This window comes from Anabrus simplex, chromosome 1 (genome assembly GCF_040414725.1).
Source record: "Anabrus simplex isolate iqAnaSimp1 chromosome 1, ASM4041472v1, whole genome shotgun sequence".
In the NCBI taxonomy this organism is placed as follows: domain Eukaryota; kingdom Metazoa; phylum Arthropoda; class Insecta; order Orthoptera; family Tettigoniidae; genus Anabrus; species Anabrus simplex.
In genome coordinates, this window is record NC_090265.1 from 520,407,238 (window position 1) to 520,427,240 (window position 20,003).

The 20,003-nt window shown below is 40.6% G+C and overlaps 1 protein-coding gene across 1 annotated transcript in view; it reads left to right on the forward strand.

Moving 5' to 3' along the window:
• Positions 1–403: 403 nt before the first annotated feature.
• LOC136868879 (uncharacterized) overlaps positions 404–20,003 on the forward strand; it is a 140,511-nt gene continuing 120,911 nt past the window's right edge. The window contains exon 1 of the mRNA XM_067144810.2: positions 404–482. Coding sequence (XP_067000911.1) covers positions 477–482 — 6 coding nt within the window. The 5' untranslated portion in view covers positions 404–476. The remainder of the gene's footprint in view (positions 483–20,003) is intronic.

Genomic DNA, 20,003 nt, shown 5'->3' on the forward strand with positions numbered 1-20,003 from the left:
TAGAACCGTGGCCACCCCTCCTCTGCTCGGTTGGCCGGTCAGAGTGCAGAGCTGTTGGACCACGGACCAGCCGTGGACACTTGAGGGCTGAGACCCACTCTGCATCTACCAACCTATCTGTTTATAGTACAGAAACAGGTGTTTCCTCATTGAACGGCAATTGCAAGGTGTTGCCTCATACGAAACCCGAACTTTCTCCCTGGACCTATTTATTTAGTCCAATCAAATGTAAGTTTATTATTTGAATACCCCTGCGTTTTAAAAGGAATTTTAATCCGTCATTCGTCAGCATACTACTGCGGTGACACCGCCTACCACGTGGTGCTCCCTGTGACGTCATAGTTACGTAGCACCAGTGTGCTTGACATGCGCAATGCGTGCCGCCAGACTCCGCGGGTCAGTGAAATAAACAGAGCAGCCGCGACTAGAGCAGTGTCAGTATCGTTCGTGTGTCTGTGCCGTGAGTAACAAGCAGCATGACGGTGAGTGACCACAACAAGACCATGTGCTCATGTAATGTAAACATAGTGTTATTATAATTACTGATACCAAGAGTTAAGCGGGACCGATGACCTTAGATGTCAGGCCCCTTTAAACAACAAGCATCATCAAGAGTTAAGTGCTGATCTTTCAGTTTACCGTGTTTCGGTTCGATGGCATTTAGAAGTGTTAAAACTACCCCGTGTATTAGTACATCTGCTGGCATCAACCACAGACAGAATTCTGCCACTACGACTTTTTAATTATTATTATTATTATTATTATTATTATTATTATTATTATTATTATTATTTACAATTGGTTTAACGTCGCACGGACACATGGCGACGATGGGATAGGAAAGGCCTAGGAGTGGGAAGGAAGCAGCCGTGGCCTTAAGGTACAGCCCCAGTATTTGCCTGGTGTGAAAATGGGAAACCACTGAAAACCATTTTCAGGGCAGCCGACAGTGGGACTCGAACCCACTATCTCCCGGTTGCAAGCTCACAGCTGCGCGTCCCTAACCTCACGGCCAACTCGCCCGGTATTATTATTATTATTATTATTATTATTATTATTATTATTATTATTATTATTATTATTATTATTATTATTATTATTATTATTATTCATCCGTTTACTCTCCAGGGTTCGTTTTTCCCTCGGACATAGCGAAAGATCCCACCTCTACCGCCTCAAGGGCAGTATCCTGGAGTGTGAGACATTCGGCCGGGGGATACAACTGGAAAAGGGGACCAGTACCTCGCCCAGGTGGCCTCATCTGCTATGCTGAACAGGGGCCTTGCGGAGGGATGGGACGATCCGAAGGGATATACAAGAAAGAGAGAAGGAAGCAGACGAGGACTTAAGTTAGATACCATCCCGGCATTTGCCTGGAGGAGAAGTGGGAAACAACGGGAATCTACTTCGAGGATGGCTGAGATGAGAATCGAACCCCACTGACCTCCGGAAGCTTAGTGAACCCCATTCAAACCCTCGAACCACTTTTCAAATTTCGTGGCAGAGCCGGGAATCGAACCCCGGCCTCCGGGGATGGCAGCTAATCACACTAACTACTACTGCACAGAGGCGGATTATTATTATTATTATTATTATTATTATTATTATTATTATTATTATTATTATTATTTGTCGCACTGACCGCATTTACGGCTTTGGGAAACACCAAAATGTCGTAATTTTGTCCCACAGGAGTTCTTTTATGTTCCAGTAAATCTGTCGACACGAGGCTGGCGTATTTGAGCACCTTCTGATAATACCAGACTGAGTTAGGATCGAACCCGACAAGTAGAGTTCGGAAGGCTAGCTCTCTATCATCTTGAGCTACATAGCATGGCTCCAATAACAGTAAACTCTTATTTAATTCCTCCTTTAGGACCTTTAGTGATCACATTAAATAACAATTTAATCTGTTTGGAAGGCTTTCTGGACGCCTAAAATGGAGTGGAATAGATTTACTTTGTCTGGCCATATTAAAGCCGTTAGGATTCCATCTAGCCAGAATATACAAGATTTACATGAGCAAAATTTAATGAAATAGACTACAAATGAATAATATAGGAAAAGGCTATGAGTGGGAAGGAAGCGAGCCTGGCCGTAATTAAAGTACAGCCCCAGCATTTGCCTGGTTTGAAAATGGGAAACTACGAAAATCCATCTTCAGGGCTGCCGACAGTGGGGTTCGGACCCGCTATCTCTCGAATGTAAGCTGACACCTACGTGACCCAAACCGCACAACCTCTTGGTCGGTGGAAGGTATATCGTTAACCATGCCACTAAGAGGGATTGTGTAGTTCTGGCCGCTTTTGCCCCCAAGAATTAACCTAGTACTCATTTCCAGGGAATACTGGGTGGACCCCAGGGTCATGTGCCTCTCCGGGAGTAGAGATCTCGTTTCTAGATTTTGTACTTTATGATGGAGAACCGAGCCGACGTCCTTCTGGATTGACAGAGTACGCTCTTACTCCATCGGAAAGGGGCGAAGTAGCCAAATGGCATAGTCACTGGCTTCTCATCAAGATGGCCACGGTTCGAATCCCGTGCGCGTGGGAGTTAACGTCCATGCGGTTCAGATTCCCCCGGTCTAGAAAGCCAAGAATAACAGCCGAGAGGATTCGTCGTGCTGACCACACGGCACCTCGTAATCTGCAGGCCTTTGGGATGAGCAGCGGTCGCTTGGTAGGCCAAGGCCCTTCAAGGGCTGTAGTGCCATGGGGTTTTGGTTTGGTTTGATTCAGATTCCACGTGAAGTTGTAGTCCAGTAGGTATGATCATATTAAGTCCCGTAGAACTACACGCTTGCTTTCATTTACTTCCTCTAGTACCCAGCTATCTACAGTAGTTTCATTATGAAATCAGAAGAACGATTGTCACAAATATGAATAGAAACCTCTTTCTCCCACCGCTTTTCCCACACCCTAATGGGGTCACGGGTGTGAACTGTGTCACACACGTGGACTTGGCCCTGTCTTACGACCGGATACCTTTCCCGGCGCCAACCCAGTGTGAGGGATGTATTCACTAATGCATATTCTGTGGAGGTTGGTAGTGTGATGTGTTGAAATTAAATGGCGTATGGCTTTTAGTGCCGGGAGTGTCCGAGGACATGTTCGGCTCGCCAGATGCAGGTCTTTCGATTTGACACCCATAGGTGACCTGCGCGTCGTGATGAGGATGAAATGATGATGAAGACAACACATATACCCAGCCCCCATGCCAGCGAAATTAACCAACGATGGTTAAAATTCCCGACCCTGCCGGGAATAGAACCCGGGACCCCTGTGACCAAAGGCCAGCACGCTAACCATTTAGCCATGGAGCCGGACTGTGATGTGTTGTATACATATCACGAGCAGAGTTTCGGGATAAACTCCCAGTCGTCAAGTCTGAGGAATTAACCAAACGCAATTAAAATCCACGACCTGACCGTGAATCCAAAGCAAGATTCTCTGAACGGAAGGCCTTAACGCAGACTATTCAGCCAAGGAGCCGGACTATAAATGAAGAAGAAGAAGAAGAAGAAGAAGAAGAAGAAGAAGAAGGGTTCCGAGCAAATTAGGCGCCACATTGGGATAGCGGTACTGGCATCAACTAGTGACAGAATTCTGCCACTACGACTATTTAAATATCATTCTCATTATTATTGTTATTGTTATTGTTATTATTATTATTATTATTATTATTATTATTATTATTATTATTATTATTATTTTCTTTCTTAATCCGTGTACTCTCCAGCTTGCCTTCTTGAGATGGTGGGCTCGAGGTTAAACCGTTAGCAAATAATAATAATAATAATAATAATAATAATAATAATAATAATAATAATCGCGACTAATTAACTACAAATGGGGTTCCGAGCTTTTAAGATGTCGGAATTTCGTCCTAAGTGAGATCCTTAGGTTGTTTTGTGCTTTCTATACGCTTTAAATGTCATCGAATAGAGTCTTTCATGGTAGCTATATTTATGGTACTGTGAGAAACAGGAGTTTCCTCTTCAATATCTTGTGGCACAGGTATGACATTCTGTAATGAGGACGATCACTTTTCAAGAAAGCTACCTTTTCAGCAGTGTACACTTAAATATTCAGTGGTGCATCCAGAACACATCTTAGGGGTGGGGGACACGGATCGTATATAAATTATTTTTCACAAACTTGTTCACTATAAATAGCGTTAAAGAATCATTGAGAATCATTTTACGTAATATAGAGGTTAAGATGTAGCTGATATGTATTTAGTAGTGTAGGTATATTTTCCCAATGTAATCACCAATGTAGCATTTCCCCTTATAGAACCTAGTCAACATACATAGACACAGCTTCCAGAACATGTTCCATGTTACTAGCGGGTCTAAGAGTATAAATTTTACATGGGTATATACGGATTTTCTCTGTTTATATAAGTGACAAAGACTAAAAGGGAGCCACGGATTTGTAGACTGAAAGACAGTATTTATTTATCTCCATGAGTACGAAAACGTATTAAATACTATATTTCCGTTTAAAATGCTATTCCACAAAAACACGCTGCTTTAACCCGATCCCAAGAACTCTCCCGTTAAAACCTGTAAAATCTCACAGTTAATTCAATATCCGCGATAAAGTCGTTTATTTCATGACTCTCGTAAGATAGAGATCAGTTCAAGACACATTACAGAAGCGACCATATTTTAGAAATCAGTTCGTCAAGATATTCAGTTTCGCACAACAAAACCCGTACCCGACTGAGGTAACGAATACCAGCAAATGAATGCTTTTTTTTTATTCTATTCATCAACTTTAGATGTAGGATATATTTTGTTTAAAAATAATGTGTTGGAAAGAAGCTTACAGTATATTTTTCCCTTATGTAACATGATTCTATTTTTTTTAAATACTTTATTTACGCGAATAATCCCCGCATATTTTAAAAAATTGAGGCACAACATTGGGATGCGGGTTTTACTTGCGTCAAGATCGGCAACACGCTCCTTGATCACCTATTTTTTTTAATCTTGGGTGTACAGTTATTCTTTGTATAACCGCAGATGGAATAAAACTGTCTCCATATGTCGTATTTAAACGGAACACTATTCAGACTTTTAATTCTAAACTGCCCGACTTGTTGGCTGAACGGTCAGCGTACTGGCCTCCGGTTCAGAGTTGCCTAGTTGTACTTCCTCTTAAAACAATAATCACCACCACCACCACCACCTCCGGTTCAGAAGGTCCCGGGTTCTATTCCCGGCCGGGTCGGGGATTTTAACCTTAATTGGTTAATTCCTACGCAACGGGGGCTGGGTGTATGTGTTGTCCTCATTATCATTCCATCCTCATCACGACGCGCAGGTCGCCTACGGGAGACAAACTGAAAGACCTGAACCTGGCGAGCCGAACCCGTCCTGGGATATCCCGGCACTAAAAGCCATACGACATTTCATTTCATTTCATTGTAAACTGCCATCACATTTTTAAAAAATAGTATTTTACAGAGTAATTTAAATTCAAAATTTCTCCGCGTCACGATAGAACGCGTCTTCCGGAACGTGCAGGGGTAGCTTTTCACACTTTCACTCACTTCGGTGTGTCTATAGTGTGTTTCATAGTTGCTACATTCGAGTGAAATCGTAATTCTTTCGTATTCAGCATTTTAAGGAACGCCATAACATCACGTCGCAGACAGTGAGCGGAGAAACAGAATCCGCGAAAAATAGTGGGTCATAATTATAATCAATTTGTACACACCGAACAATATTGTCCATGCCTATGAAACTGCTTTTTTAAAAACAAATTATTTTGTTATTGCCGAGCCCAGACGGACTTTAAAGGAGTTGGGGTCACTGTACTGCACTGTGTTACAATGCACACGGAAGCGAGAGACTTCCTCAAGAATGTTCGATAAGCCACGATGTTTTAAGGAGGTCGGGCACTTTCCGTTCAAGTTCAAGGCATCTAAACATGCAAACAGTACAGTAAACAAAAAATAGAGCACTTACACACGGGAGCCAGCATAATTTGTCCTCGTCTTTGAATCGTGTTTTTTTTTTCTTTCGTTACGCGAGGTTATGTTTACCAGGGAGTTATCCACGTTCATTATTTGAATACTGTAAACGCACCTTGTTGGATACATTTCGGAAGTAGGTTTTTCCATGACATTTGCAATGTTTTTTTTTTTTTTTTTTTGCTAGGGGCTTTACGTCGCACCGACACAGACAGGTCTTATGGCGACGATTTTTGCAATGTTTAAACTGTGAATCACTGTTAACTGCATGCAATAGTGGGTATTAGAATATTTTGTGACGCGGCAAGCATTGGCGTTTCTGAATTACGAGTTGGTGGTTAATTCGAAATCACACAATAACATGGTTTTACTGTATCGCAAAACTAACATCGGAGTTCACCGGTGTGTCTGTTTCAAGTGCTTACATTGCACAAAAATAATATTATCCACCACCGGTTGTGTTACTATCCGAGTAAAAAGAAAGTGTTTTGGACGTGGTGTGTGACGAATTTGTAATTTAGTAGAGGATTCTAGAGATGCAAGAGACAACGAATCTTCCTCTCTAGAGGGAATCGAGCGTATAGCAAGTTAAGATTAATGAAATACCTATCAGGCCTACTTGATAATTTTTATGGCACTTTATAGCAGTGATAATTTATTTTTATCATTTCAGGCAAAGCAGCTATATCTGTTAATTTACATGTTCATATTTGCGTAAAGACCACGTGGACCTCGTGGAGTGATATGAAGTGTTTGTTTATGCCTACGTTACTCTTTCAATGGAAATAATTTTAGTTCGAATCATATTTTTTTTTCAAAATGAGCCCTCCTAAAATTAGGGTGCGGGGATTATTCGACAGCGGGGATTATTCGCGTAAATACGGTAATTGTATTCTACAATAGAGTTTTGAATGGATATCAAAACATTGCGACAGAAATATGAAATGCGTCTGCACTACTTCCATAGGTACACACCTCACAGTAACAATCCCATATTCATCTTAACCCTATCCAGGAAGATTTCCTGCCTCAGACGTCCTCTTAACAAGTTTTTAACACACACTTTTAAAATAGGGATTCAGAAGTACTAGAATGGGTAAACGAACGGCTGAATTTCAGTGACAAATTCCTGTATTGAGCCAAAGAAATAAAGAAAGGATGATTTACAATGTTGTGTTTCACATTCATCGGAAACCAAAATATTTTGTTCATTTCATAATCTGATTTACTCCTAAAGTTGGCAGCGAAGTTTTCTTTCATCTGTGTCTTACTGTTAGTGCTGACACATTCAGCCTTGTTCTATATCGAGGTAGCCTTATATGACGTATGGGTTGCCTAGCTGAGGTGGTAAAGGCGTGCTCGTTTCACCAAGAAGGACGTGGGTTCGACTTCCCGTCAGGAACTTTAGATATTTGGAAATTAGATTTCTAATTCTGGAGAGGCATTATGCGTCTTCTCTATTCATTTCATGACTATTTCATGGATATCTGCTCCAATGACCTCCACTGCATGTATGGAGACGGCTTTGCTTTACTTGCATGGTGATAATGTTATTTGATTTACGTCCCACTTCCTTTTACGGTTTTCGGAGACGCCAAGGTGCCGGAATTTTGTCCCGGAGTAGTTCTTTTACGTACCAGTAAATGTACCAACACGAGGCTGACGTATTTGAGTACCTTCAAACAGTATCGGACTGAGCCAGGATCGAACCTGCCATTACTCACCTGGTTTAAAGAATGAAACAAAATAAACAAACCCTCAGACAAACAAATCTCATTAAGAACCTTGGTCTGCCAAAATGACTGCTGCCCAGCTAGACGGCTATGTGGTCGTGGTGGTGACAACCTCGGTAGCTGTCCCTGAATTTCAGCTGTTAGCTTACCTATTTTAGTACTTCTGAATCATTTTTTCTGTTTTAAAATATTGAGTTGAGAACTTGTCAAGAAGACGTTTGAGGCAGGAAATCTTCCTAGGTAGAATTAAGACGGGATTGTCACTATGTGATACGAACATTTTGAAAGGGACAAAGCAATGTATATTAGTATTGATTCCATTGGTTAATACGAAAGGCATATGAATACTGTATATCAAAAGATTAGGGTTTTAATACATCTATCTGTACCGTTCGCAAGTATTATGCAGTATGAGATCTTGGTACTCTATTTTCTTTGGTATATAAAATAGTTACTTTTCTGTCTTTCACGGCTTTATTGAGAAAAAGAAAACGTTTTGGCAGCTGAAAATGGCACCAGATATACAGTACATTGTTACCTCCCATTTACACTAAAACTACAACGTACTTCTCAGGTTCATGATTATTGTACTTTTAAAAGAAAAACGTGTTTCTATCAGATAATTGATTGTGTCATATTTGCCATGTTCTACTTTCTTTCTTTCTTTCTTTCTTTCTTTCCTTCTTTCTTTCTTTCTTTCTTTCTTTCTTTCATAATAAGTTTACCGTCCAGGGCTGGTTTTTTTCCCCCGGACTCAGCGAGGATGGTAAATATCTGCTTAAATTGTTTCGAACAACTATAAAATGTACCATCAACGAGGAATGTTTCACTATTCTGAAGAACACTTACCAAACACTAATTCATTACTTGTCTGTATAAAAGGGAGAAAAGTCATCAATCTTTAAGAAGCTTGTTTCATCCAGTAAACTTAACCAAGTCGTTGGACAAAGGAATGTTGTCTGAACTTTCTGTGAGCTACACTTCGCTGCACGTTTCATTTTACGCAAAGTGGTCTTCACATTCTGATATTTGGGGAATTCTGCTACAATTTATTATCCTATTGATTTCACATCCCGCAGTTCTTCGTGGCATGTCTTGTTATAAAAATGTGTTATTGATATGTCTTCATACCAATAACTTTTTTTTTTTTTTTGCTACGGGCTTTACGTCGCACCGACACAGATAGGTCTTATGGCGACGATGGGATAGGAAAGGCCTAGGAGTTGGAAGGAAGCGGCCGTGGCCGTAATTAAGGTACAGCCCCAGCATTTGCCTGGTGTGAAAATGGGAAACCACGGAAAACCATCTTCAGGGCTGCCGATAGTGGGATTCGAACCTACTATCTCCCGGATGCAAGCTCACAGCCGCGCGCCTCTACACGCACGGCCAACTCGCCCGGTACCAATAACTTTATAAAGATATGTCTTCATTAGCTCGTTTATTGCATATCTCCAGTTCCTTTTTCTACTCAATTGCCCGCTACATTAGGGACACCTGTGTGATTCTGATGTCAGATTATCCTACCCTCACTGGAAATTCGTAAGCTAACATGGCATCCTTCTCGTCTCTGTGTTTCCCGATGAAGACGATACCGATATCCCTCCTCTCGCAGTATTGGTCGTCTCTTTCTTCTCGTGACAATTTCGTATCCATCAGCCGCAGAGAATCTGTAGTCCGACTCCTTGGCTGATCTTCAGCGTTGAAGCCTTCATTTCAGAGGGGCACGGGCTGGATTGCCGGCCGCGTCGGGTATTCTTCTGGCTCGGGGACTGGATATTAGTGTTTGTCCCAACACTCTCCTCTTCATATTCAAACAACATACCACATTACCAATCACACAGAAGCACGCAATTGTCATTACATCCCTCCACATATAGTTGGCGTCAGGAAGTGCATCCGGCCCTATATTTACGTGAAATGTTGTTTTTTTTTGAGGCGTTTGTGGAGGATTCCCATTTATATTTTATCAAGTATAGCAGCTAATAACATTACAGTTTGCGACGAAAAGAGGCTCTGACAGCGAACGAACGAAAGACGGCCAGTTACGAGTGTCTGGTCGCTAAGTCCACTGGTAGCCAAGATGGCGTTGCTAAAGCCACAAGTCGTTAAAACCATGGCTGGGGTAAAGCCAAGTTCCCAGTAATCCAGGAGGTGTTCTGCTGTCTCATATCCTCCAAAATACAGGCCTGTGTCGAGTTTAGTCTTCACCAGCTGACTTGACACTGGAACGTGCTTGCCGCCTGCTGATAAGACCACATTCAAGGGCATGTCAGTTAGGAGATACTGTAATGTCGTTTAGACCACTAATGTGTAAAGAGCGTGCCTTCAAGTCGAACTCCTCGTGACCAGAAACAATGAAGCAAGTGAGTGGTCCGTGACGACCATACAGTTGCGTTTCCTGTGAGCGGGCCAAGAGGCTCTGTTGGTAGAGCGCTGGCTTTCTGAATCAGAGGTGCCGGGTTTGATCTCGTCTGGTATTCAAAGGTTTTTCAACGTGACAACCCCATGTCATTGGCTACCAGCAACTGATAGCACTTCTCTAGAACTATATTCTGACACTCCCACGTCTATTAAGACCGTTTGCACTTAGAACGTGAGTTTTACAAATAACATTAATATTATTATTACCTACTACAGAGACATTTTGAAAATAACATGATTTTTCGTCGTATGAGCAACTCCCACTTATCAGATACGACGCATTGAGAATCAAAGTGATGCACATTTGGAAGATCCCACTTACCAGAAGTGAACGGAAGAGAAACGAAGTGAACAAAATGGATCACTTGATAGCTTTAACATATTTATGAGAAGAATCAGAAAGTGGAGAAATAAATATAATAAGAGCAGGAAATTTGTATTCATGATAGGCCTATTTGTTTAACCAAGAATTCACATGAGTTTGCAAAGCTCTTCGACTTCGTTTTGATGATGATGATGATGATGATGATGATGATTTTTGTTTAAAGAGAGATACAAATTTATTCACTACTTAAGATGAGTATCCCAAAATTGCAGCAATTATTTCACTTAGTGCACAATATTAGCGTGCTCCTGTAGCTGCAATAATGCGACTAGTAGTTTGTTTAAGGTAAGAAAGCATATTTTAACATTTAAAAGTACACAGTAACATTTTACTGTCTTCTGACACCAAAGTCAATCAAGAAACACCTCGGTATGTCACAAACCTATGATTCGCCGATTACTCGCGAGAACAAACGATTAGACCCGAAACAAAACTTCCATTCTCTCCGTACAAAAAATATTTAGCCCAGGAATTCTATTCTTTCCCCTTCTGTTCACGTCACTTGAACGTGCCGAATTTCTTGCCATCCATTTAAATACATTGTAAGAAAAACGATCTCCCCGTCACTTCTGATAAGCGGGAGTCGCTCTTTAGGAGGAACATCTGCTGAGACAATTCACTGCGGTAGTGGCTAAGCAGTATAAATATACGGCTATGAATGTAAAACAGTCCTATTTTTAATGACTTTCATGTGACCTCGCAGTGAATTTGTTAACGCCAAGTCTGATTAATGACTTAAATCAATCCGTAAAACGCATAATGGAGAGCAAAGACGTATCTAGTAATCCAAGAAAGGAGACATTCTACAGACAATGGCCAGCGCACTCTCAAGATTTGAATCTGTCGGATTTCCTATGTAGGTCAATCCATGCTTTATAATATCCAATGGATTGAATAGAACACTTCTTCCCATTCATTTTGGCAGTATGTGACGTAATCAGAGGTTTGTATGCCACCTGCGTGATACATCAGCTGTTCGCCGCCAGACTGAGAGGCTCAGTCGGTAGAAGGCTGGCCTTCTGAACCCGAGTTGGTGGGAGGGTTTCCAGCTCAGCCTAGTGGTATTTGAATGTGTTCAAATACACCAACCTCATGTTGGTAGATTTAAAGACATCTGTGCTTCTCCGAAAAGCGTACAAGTACAGTAGTTAATGAAACTTAAAACCATTTCCGTTGATCCTTCTGCTCTCTGAGGTTGGATGCAGATATTCACAACTCTTGAGAAATCAACACCATGAGTATTCACAACATTTATTTTAAGCCTGGAAAGCCCCATGAGTTAGGAGATAGTTTTAACATGTACATGTTTTGGGGCTGGACGCCTGTCTGGAATTAGTCATCAATTTCTCGATATCATTGTAACCATGGCAACCAGCCTTCGTCTAGGACAGTTAACATTAATTCAACAACCTCTCACCAGAGGTTGCCAGTTAACAAAGTATAATGAATTACATAAGTTAATGCATACATTTCAACGTTGATTATCATGGTAATTCCTCGCTGATTTCGGTGGAAATGGTTTCGCATGAATGATATTGAACCTTTCAATGTAGCAATAAAATAGATATATATTTACCAGATATTGTAATAGGAGTTGAATCATGGCTGAGAAATGATAAAATGGATGCATAAATTTTCTCACGGCACTGGAATGTGTATCGTAGAGATAGGATAGGAATGGTTGGAGGGGGAGTTTTCATTCTGGTGAAAGAATAAATTGTAAGCTACGAAAAAGTTAAAGATGAGACACATGAAATTCTAGGTGTAAGGCTCATTTCTAAAGATAATAGGCAACTTGATATATTTGGAGTGTACAGACCGGGAAAGGGTAGCACTGACGCGGATTCGGAATTATTTGATAGGATACTCGGCTATGTGGGAAACGACATGGAAAGAAATGTGATTGTAGCGGGAGATCTGAATTTGCCAGATGTCAATTGGCAAGGAAATGCGAACGATAGGAAGCATGACCAACAAATGGCAAATAAGTTAATATGGGAAGGACATCTGATTCAGAAAGTGATGGAACCAACCAGAGGGAAAAATATCCTGGATGTGGTGCTGATAAAACCAGATGAGCTCTATAGGGAAACTGAAGTAATGGATGGTATTAGTGATCATGAATCTGTTTTTGTCGTAGTTAAAAATAAATGTGATCGAAAGGAAGGTCTTAAACGTAGGACTATTAGGCAGTGCCATATGGCTGATAAAGCAGGCATGAGGCAGTTTCTAAAAAGTAACTATGATCGGTGGAAAACGGTAAATAAAAATGTAAACAGACTCTGGGATGGGTTTAAAGAAATTGTTGAGGAATGCGAAAACGGGTTTGTACCTTTAAGGGTGGTAAGGAATGGTAAGGCCCCGCCTTATTATAATAGAGAGATAAAGAGGCTAAGAAGGAAGTGCAGACTGGAAAGAAATAGAGTTAGAAATGGCTGTGGAAGTAAGGAGAAATTGAAGGAACTTACTAGAAAATTGAATCTAGCAAAGGAGGCAGCTAAGGATAACATGATGGCAAGCATAATTGGCAGTCATACAAATTTTAGCGAAAAATGGAAGGGTATGTATAGGTATTTTAAGGCAGAAACAGGTTCAAAGAAGGACATTCCAGGAATAATTAATGAACAAGGAGAGTGTGTATGTGAGGATCTTCAAAAGGCAGAAGTATTCAGTCAGTAGTATGTAAAGATTGTTGGTTACAAGGATAATGTCCAGATAGATGAGGAGACTAAGGCCAAAGAAGTATTAAAATTTACATATGATAACAATGACATTTACAATAAGATACAAAAGTTGAAAACTAGAAAAGCGGCTGGAATTGACCAGATATCTGGGGATATACTAAAGACAATGGATTGGGATATAGTACCATATCTGAAGTACTTATTTGATTATTGTTTTCAGAGGAGCTATACCAGATGAATGGAGAGTTGCTATAGTAAGCCCTGTGTATAAAGGAAAGGGTAATAGACATAAAGTTGAAAATTACAAGCCAGTAAGTTTGACGTGCATTGTATGTAAGCTTTGGGAAGGCATTTTTTCTGATTATATTAGACAAGTTTGTGAAATTAATAACTGGTTCTATAGAAGGCAGTTCGGTTTTAGGAAAGGTTATTCCACTGAAGATCAACTTGTAGGATTCCAGCAAGATATAGCAGATATCTTGGATTCTGGAGGTCAAATGGACTGTATCGCGATTGACCTGTCTAAAGCATTTGATAGGGTGGATCATGGGAGACTACTGGCAAAAATGAGTGCAATTGGACTAGACAAAAGAGTGACTGAATGGGTTGCTATATTTCTAGAAAATTGATCTCAAGAATTAGAGTAGGTGAAGCTTTATCTGACCCTGTAATAATTAAGAGGGGAATGCCTCAAGGCAGTATTATCGGACCTTTATGTTTTCTTATATATATATTAATGATATGAGTAAAGGAGTGGAATCGGAGGTAAGGCTTTTTGCGGATGATGTTATTCTCTATGGAGTAATAAATAAGTTACAAGATTGTGAGCAACTGCAGCGTGACCTCGATAATGTTGTGAGATGGACAGCAGGCAATGGTATGTTGATAAACGGGGTTAAAAGTCAGGCTGTGAGTTTCACAAATAGGAAAAGTCGTCTCAGTTTTAATTACTGCGTTGATGGGGTGAAAGTTCCTTTTGGGGATCATTGTAAGTATCTAGGTGTTAATATAAGGAAAGATCTCCATTGGGGTAATCACATAAATGGAATTGTAAATAAAGGGTACAGATCTCTGCACATGGTTATGAGGGTGTTTAGGGGTTGTAGTAAGGATGTAAAGGAGAGGGCATATAAGTCTCTGGTAAGACCCCAACTAGAGTATGGTTCCAGTGTATGGGACCCTCACCAGGATTACCTGATTCAAGAACTGGAAAAAATCCAAAGAAAAGCAGCTCGATTTGTTCTGGGTGATTTCCGACAAAAGAGTAGCGTCACAAAAATGTTGCAAAGTTTGGGTTGAGTGGAATTGAAAGAAGAAGAGCTGCTCGACTAAGTGGTATGTTCCGAGCTGTCAGCGGAGAGATGGCGTGGAATGACATTAGTAGACGAATAAGTTTGAGTGGCGTTTATAAAAGTAGGAAAGATCACAATATGAAGATAAAGTTGGAATTCAAGAGGACAAATTGGGGCAAATATTCATTTATAGGAAGGGGAGTTAGGGATTGGAATAACTTACCAAGGGAGATGATCAATAAATTTCCAATTTCTTTGAAATCATTTAGGAAAAGGCTAAGAAAACAACAGATAGGGAATCTGCCACCTGGGCGACTGCCCTAAATGCAGATCAGCATTGATTGATTGTATAACATGTCTGATATTAAATTTAGACGAATGTTTTACAGTTCAAAAGTATCCACTAAAAATTTCGGAATAGATCCTCTGGTACCTATCATTAATCCTTGAGAAAACCTGGTATTACGTGAATCCCATTCTACTGCTCAGTCCAGAATTAAAATATTTGATCTGGCCGGAAAACGAACACATCGCCTTGGGACAGGCACGCTGCCTCTGCATCACAGGGCTAATTAATAATAATAATAATAATAATAATAATAATAATAATAATAATAATAATAATAATAATAATAATAACGTACAAAGAAGCACTTCAGGAGCGAGTACGCAAACTGGAAATAGCCTACCAAACATCCCGCACAATCTACAACAAAAAAATGCCTTTCCCAAAACACCAAGATACGTCACTATGAAACAGTTCTGAAGCAGGTAGTTCTATATGCAGCCGAAACACTGTCTCTAAATGTCAACAAAGGACTCCTTGAAAAACTGGAGAAAATAGAGCGCAAAATTGTGAGAGGAATCTTGGGATCAAAGTACAGAAATGGAATCCATCAAAAGAAATCCAACGAGGAAGTCTACAGCAAAATAGAGAAAATTACCGACACAGCCAGAAAAAGACGGGCAGGATTTTACGGTCATCTGAAAAGAATGGACGGAAGAAAGTTAACTAAAGAAATCTTTCACTTTTTTGATTCAAACCCTAAAACCACAATTCTCTGATTTAGAAATACGAAAGAAGACCTGGAAATGCTACATGCCTCAGCTGAAGACGCCCTTAACAGAGATCGCTTCCGCAAGAAAATATTGACGAACGGGCTAAACCAAGACGAGCAACCGAAGGGAAGACACGATGCCCCTTGGACAGAGGAGCGTAAGCAGGCCCACTCACAAAGAATGAGGGAAATTTAGGCTCTAAAGAAGGCCAAGTTCAGTGTCAAATGCAACAAGACTTAACGTGGTCCTTGATTGCCCCAGCGAATTATATATATAATAATATGATTAAAATTATATAATTATATAATTATAATTTGTAATTATAATTATTATTATTATCATGGAAGTAGACTTCATGATGTGAGAGCTTACTGTGTTTTAAATATATAAGTTATCGGGACAATAAGCATATATAGGAAGATTAGTATTTAGAAATTCATCAGAGAAATAATACTGAAAAAGTAATCGAACTTCAGGTGCACTCGCCGGGCTGAATGGCTCAGACGGTTGAGGCGCTGGCCTTCTGACCCCAACTTGGCAGGTTCGAACCTGGCTCAGTCCAGTGATATTTGAAAGTCTCAAATACGTCAGCCTCGTGTCGGTAGATTGACTGGTAAGTAAAAGAACTCATGAGGGACTAAATTCCGGTACCTTGGCATCTCCGGAAACCGTAAATGTAGTTAATGGGACGTAAAGAAAATAAAATTAATTAATTATTCATGTGCCCTCTTATAGCCTGATGTTAGTAACTGTAGAAGTCAAGTGTAATATCGAAAGAAATTTCAAATTCTCTTTGTTGAATAGAATTTTACTTTTAAAATCAACATTATTTTCGAACACCAACGTTTATACTTCTAGGATGTGCAAACCCAGAATATTCCTGGGGCCAGTATGGAAAAATCAGGAGGAACTTTCCACTGTTAGCAAGGAAATTCTCTGAACTGTAAGATACCCAATTCCGTCGATTAGCAGACTAAATACTTGAGTACGAAGCAGTGTCTTCGTAGCAAGTGTATCACCTGATTTCATTCGCAATTGCATAAGCATTACAATGTCCCGTATCCTTTAAAACCCCCAGACTATACTTTGTGTGGGCGCTTCGTTAAAATCAACCAAAACAATATGTTAGTGTTATTAATGAAACTTACGTAGCACTCCAATACTTTCAAACGCGTAAGTCAGGTAATTCATTCTCGTTATCTGCCGCCAAACAGCATTTTAAATAATATTTACCACAAAGTAACATGTACAGTGTTTATCGTTAGTGTATGGTTCATTAACCTCATATTAGGGTCACAAGTTTCTGGAATCGACACGATAATGTAAAGAAGCCACCGCTAACCTGACAGAGCTACAGGCCTGTCGTAGAAAGCCAAGCAACTCGACAATTGAATATATAATGGACACTCGGCCTCAACAATTCCACATGCTTTTATTATTATTATTATTATTATTATTATTATTATTATTATTATTATTATTATTATTATTATTGTTATTATTTTGCTATTTGTATCACGTCGCACAGACACAGATAGATCTTATGGCGACAATGGGAGAGGATAGTGCTAGGAGTGGGAAGGTATCGGCCGTGGTCTTAATTAAGGTACAGCCCCCAGCATTTGCCTGGTGTGAAAATGGGAAACCACGGAAAACCATCTTCGGGACTGCCGACAGCTGGGTTCGAACCCACCATCTCCCGGATGCAAGCTCAAGCTGCGCACCCCTAACCGCACGACCAACTCGCCCGGTCATTCCACATGCAGTGGCAAGAATTTGAACTACGACGAATTTCGTGAGAAGCGAGTGACTACGCCACCCCGTCCTCATATCCCCAGATAATAATAATAATAATAATAATAATAATAATAATAATAATAATAATAATAATAATAATAATAATAGTTTATACGTCCCACCAACTACTTTTACGGTTCTCGGAGATGCCGAGGTGCCGGAATTTTGTCCCACAGGAGTTCTTTTACGTGCCAGTAAATTTACCGACACGAGGTCGACGTATTTGAGCTCCTTCAAGTACCACTGGACTGAGCCAGAATCGAACGTACCAAGTTGAGCACAGAAGGCCAGCAGCGCACTGCGGTCCGAGCTACTCAGTCCGGACGAAGAGATAAAGAAGGAGGTGGTGATGATGATGATGATGATGATGATGATGATGATGTTTATTATTATTTCCTAAATGAATATCCTCGTGTTTTTTGTTCCTACATGCATTAGAACAGCCGACCGCCTTGCTAACAGGCTAAAGGCGATGCGATGTCACTGGCGCGGTAGAAAACTTCTAAATAGCTTCATTTTAAAAGTTTCGACTCATAGCTTTGTGCAGCAGAATGCAATGCTAATATTATGACTTTGTGATTTATAATGACTGATTTTACTATCGCTGTCTCATGCAGAATATTTATTGACAAATATTTGTGTACTTGGGATAACGCGACCTCAGTCATCTATAAAATCCTGATGCCCTTCCTCATGGCTAACGTACAAAGACATATCGTATCTCTGTCGGCCTTCGGATAACACTTGTATTAATTCACCATCTTGTAGATAAGATGTAGAACTTTAGAAGTAATATCTTAATCAAGTCTCAGAAATTATGTATTTCTAACAGCCTCATGTTGGTGAATCCGGAAGGAACCGAAATTAGAATCGTTAGCTACACTTTCTTTCTTTCTTTCTTTCTTTCTTTCTTTCTCAATCCGTTTACCCACCAGGATTGGTTTTGCCCTCAGACTCGGGTGGGATCCCACCTCTATCATCTCCCACCTCTCCACTGTCCTGGAGCGTGAGGCTTTTGGGTTGGTGAGGGGTAGGACCAGTACCTCGTCCAGGCGGCCAGGCGTTGTGGGGAATGGAAAGGTTGGAAGTATAGGCAAGGAAGAGGGGAGGAAGCGATCGTGGCCTTAAGTTAGGTACCATCCCGGCATTTGCCTGGAGGAGAAGTTGGAAACCACAGAAAATTACTTCGAGGATGGCTGAGGTGGGAATCGAAATCCCTCTACTCATTTGACGTCTCGAAGCTGAGTGTACTCCGTTTTAGCCCCCGTACCACGTTTGAAATCTCGTGGCAGAGCCGGGAATTGAACCCGGTTCTCCGGGGGTGGAAGCTAATCGCACCAACCACTACATCAGAGAGGTTAGCTACACACAAGACGAATAAGGAGTACCAGGTGATGTCTTCTTCTTCCCGGCCTTTCTCTCAGTTATCCGGAGATGGCAATATGAATTAAGCCGGTTTTGCGACCGGTTGCCCTTCGTGGCGCCTATCTTATATGGAGGCGTGTATTCTCTATTTTTTGCTTCTATGGTTGTTGGTAGTCCATGTGATGTGTTGTGTGCAAGTAAAGATGTGTATTAAGATGACCACAATGGCCCATCCGCCGAGCTAGAGGAATTAACTTGGTGTGGCTAAAATCCAAGAATCAAACCCGGGACCCCTACGAACGAAAGGCCACTTCGGTGACCATTCAGCCGAAAAACGGGACGATTAGCAAATAGTATATTCTGACTAACACTATTGAACTGAATCCACTTACTTTACTAAAGAAGTTTACGGATTTAGTTAAAGGATTTACTTGGAGTAAAATTCTGTCATCACTATAGTGACTCGTTCTTCACTCGCTGCTCATGATGAAACTTAGGAATCTACTTTGATCATTTTGGCCGGGCTGAGTAGCCCAGACGGAAGGGTGCTGGCCTTGTGAACTGAAATTGGCAGATTTGATCCCGGTCAGAACGGTGGTATTTGAAGGTGTTAAATACGTCACACTCGTATCTGTAGATTTGCCTGCACGTAAAAATTCCTGCAGGACAAATTCCGGCACCTCGGCATCTCCGGAAACCGTAAATGTGTCTATTTAGTTAGATGTAAAACCATTAACATTATTATTGGTCATTTCGTGAACTCTGACCATGACCACTTCGTGAAATGGAACTTCTATCTCCTATAGATCATCTTCCTATTCAGAAGCAGATGCTTTTCACTCCACTCGAGGTTAACTTTCCATTGAACAAGGTTTTCCACTAGCAGTTAATTTTGCACTTTCTAACTATACGACGTTTATATCTTTCAGTAACATCAACAACATATCGCTTTACCGGGCTCAAAGTAGGATGTGAGCCTCGTCAGGATATTAGGGGGATGTCGCGTACCAGTTTCTTGGAAGTACTGTTTTGGAATTACAAAATTATTACGGTGCTTCAACTCGAAATTATGACGTAAATAAATAAATAAATAAATAAATAAATAAATAAATAAATAAATCAGCTTCTTCCTGGACTTTGTTCCCGATGTATTGGGTCGGTACTTGATATGGATTTGACATAATTATACGCCGGATGACCTATCTGACGTCAGCCCTATGTGGAGCGATGTACTCACTGTTAAGTGTTCATGTGGTGGTTGGTAGTGTGTGTATGATGTATTGTA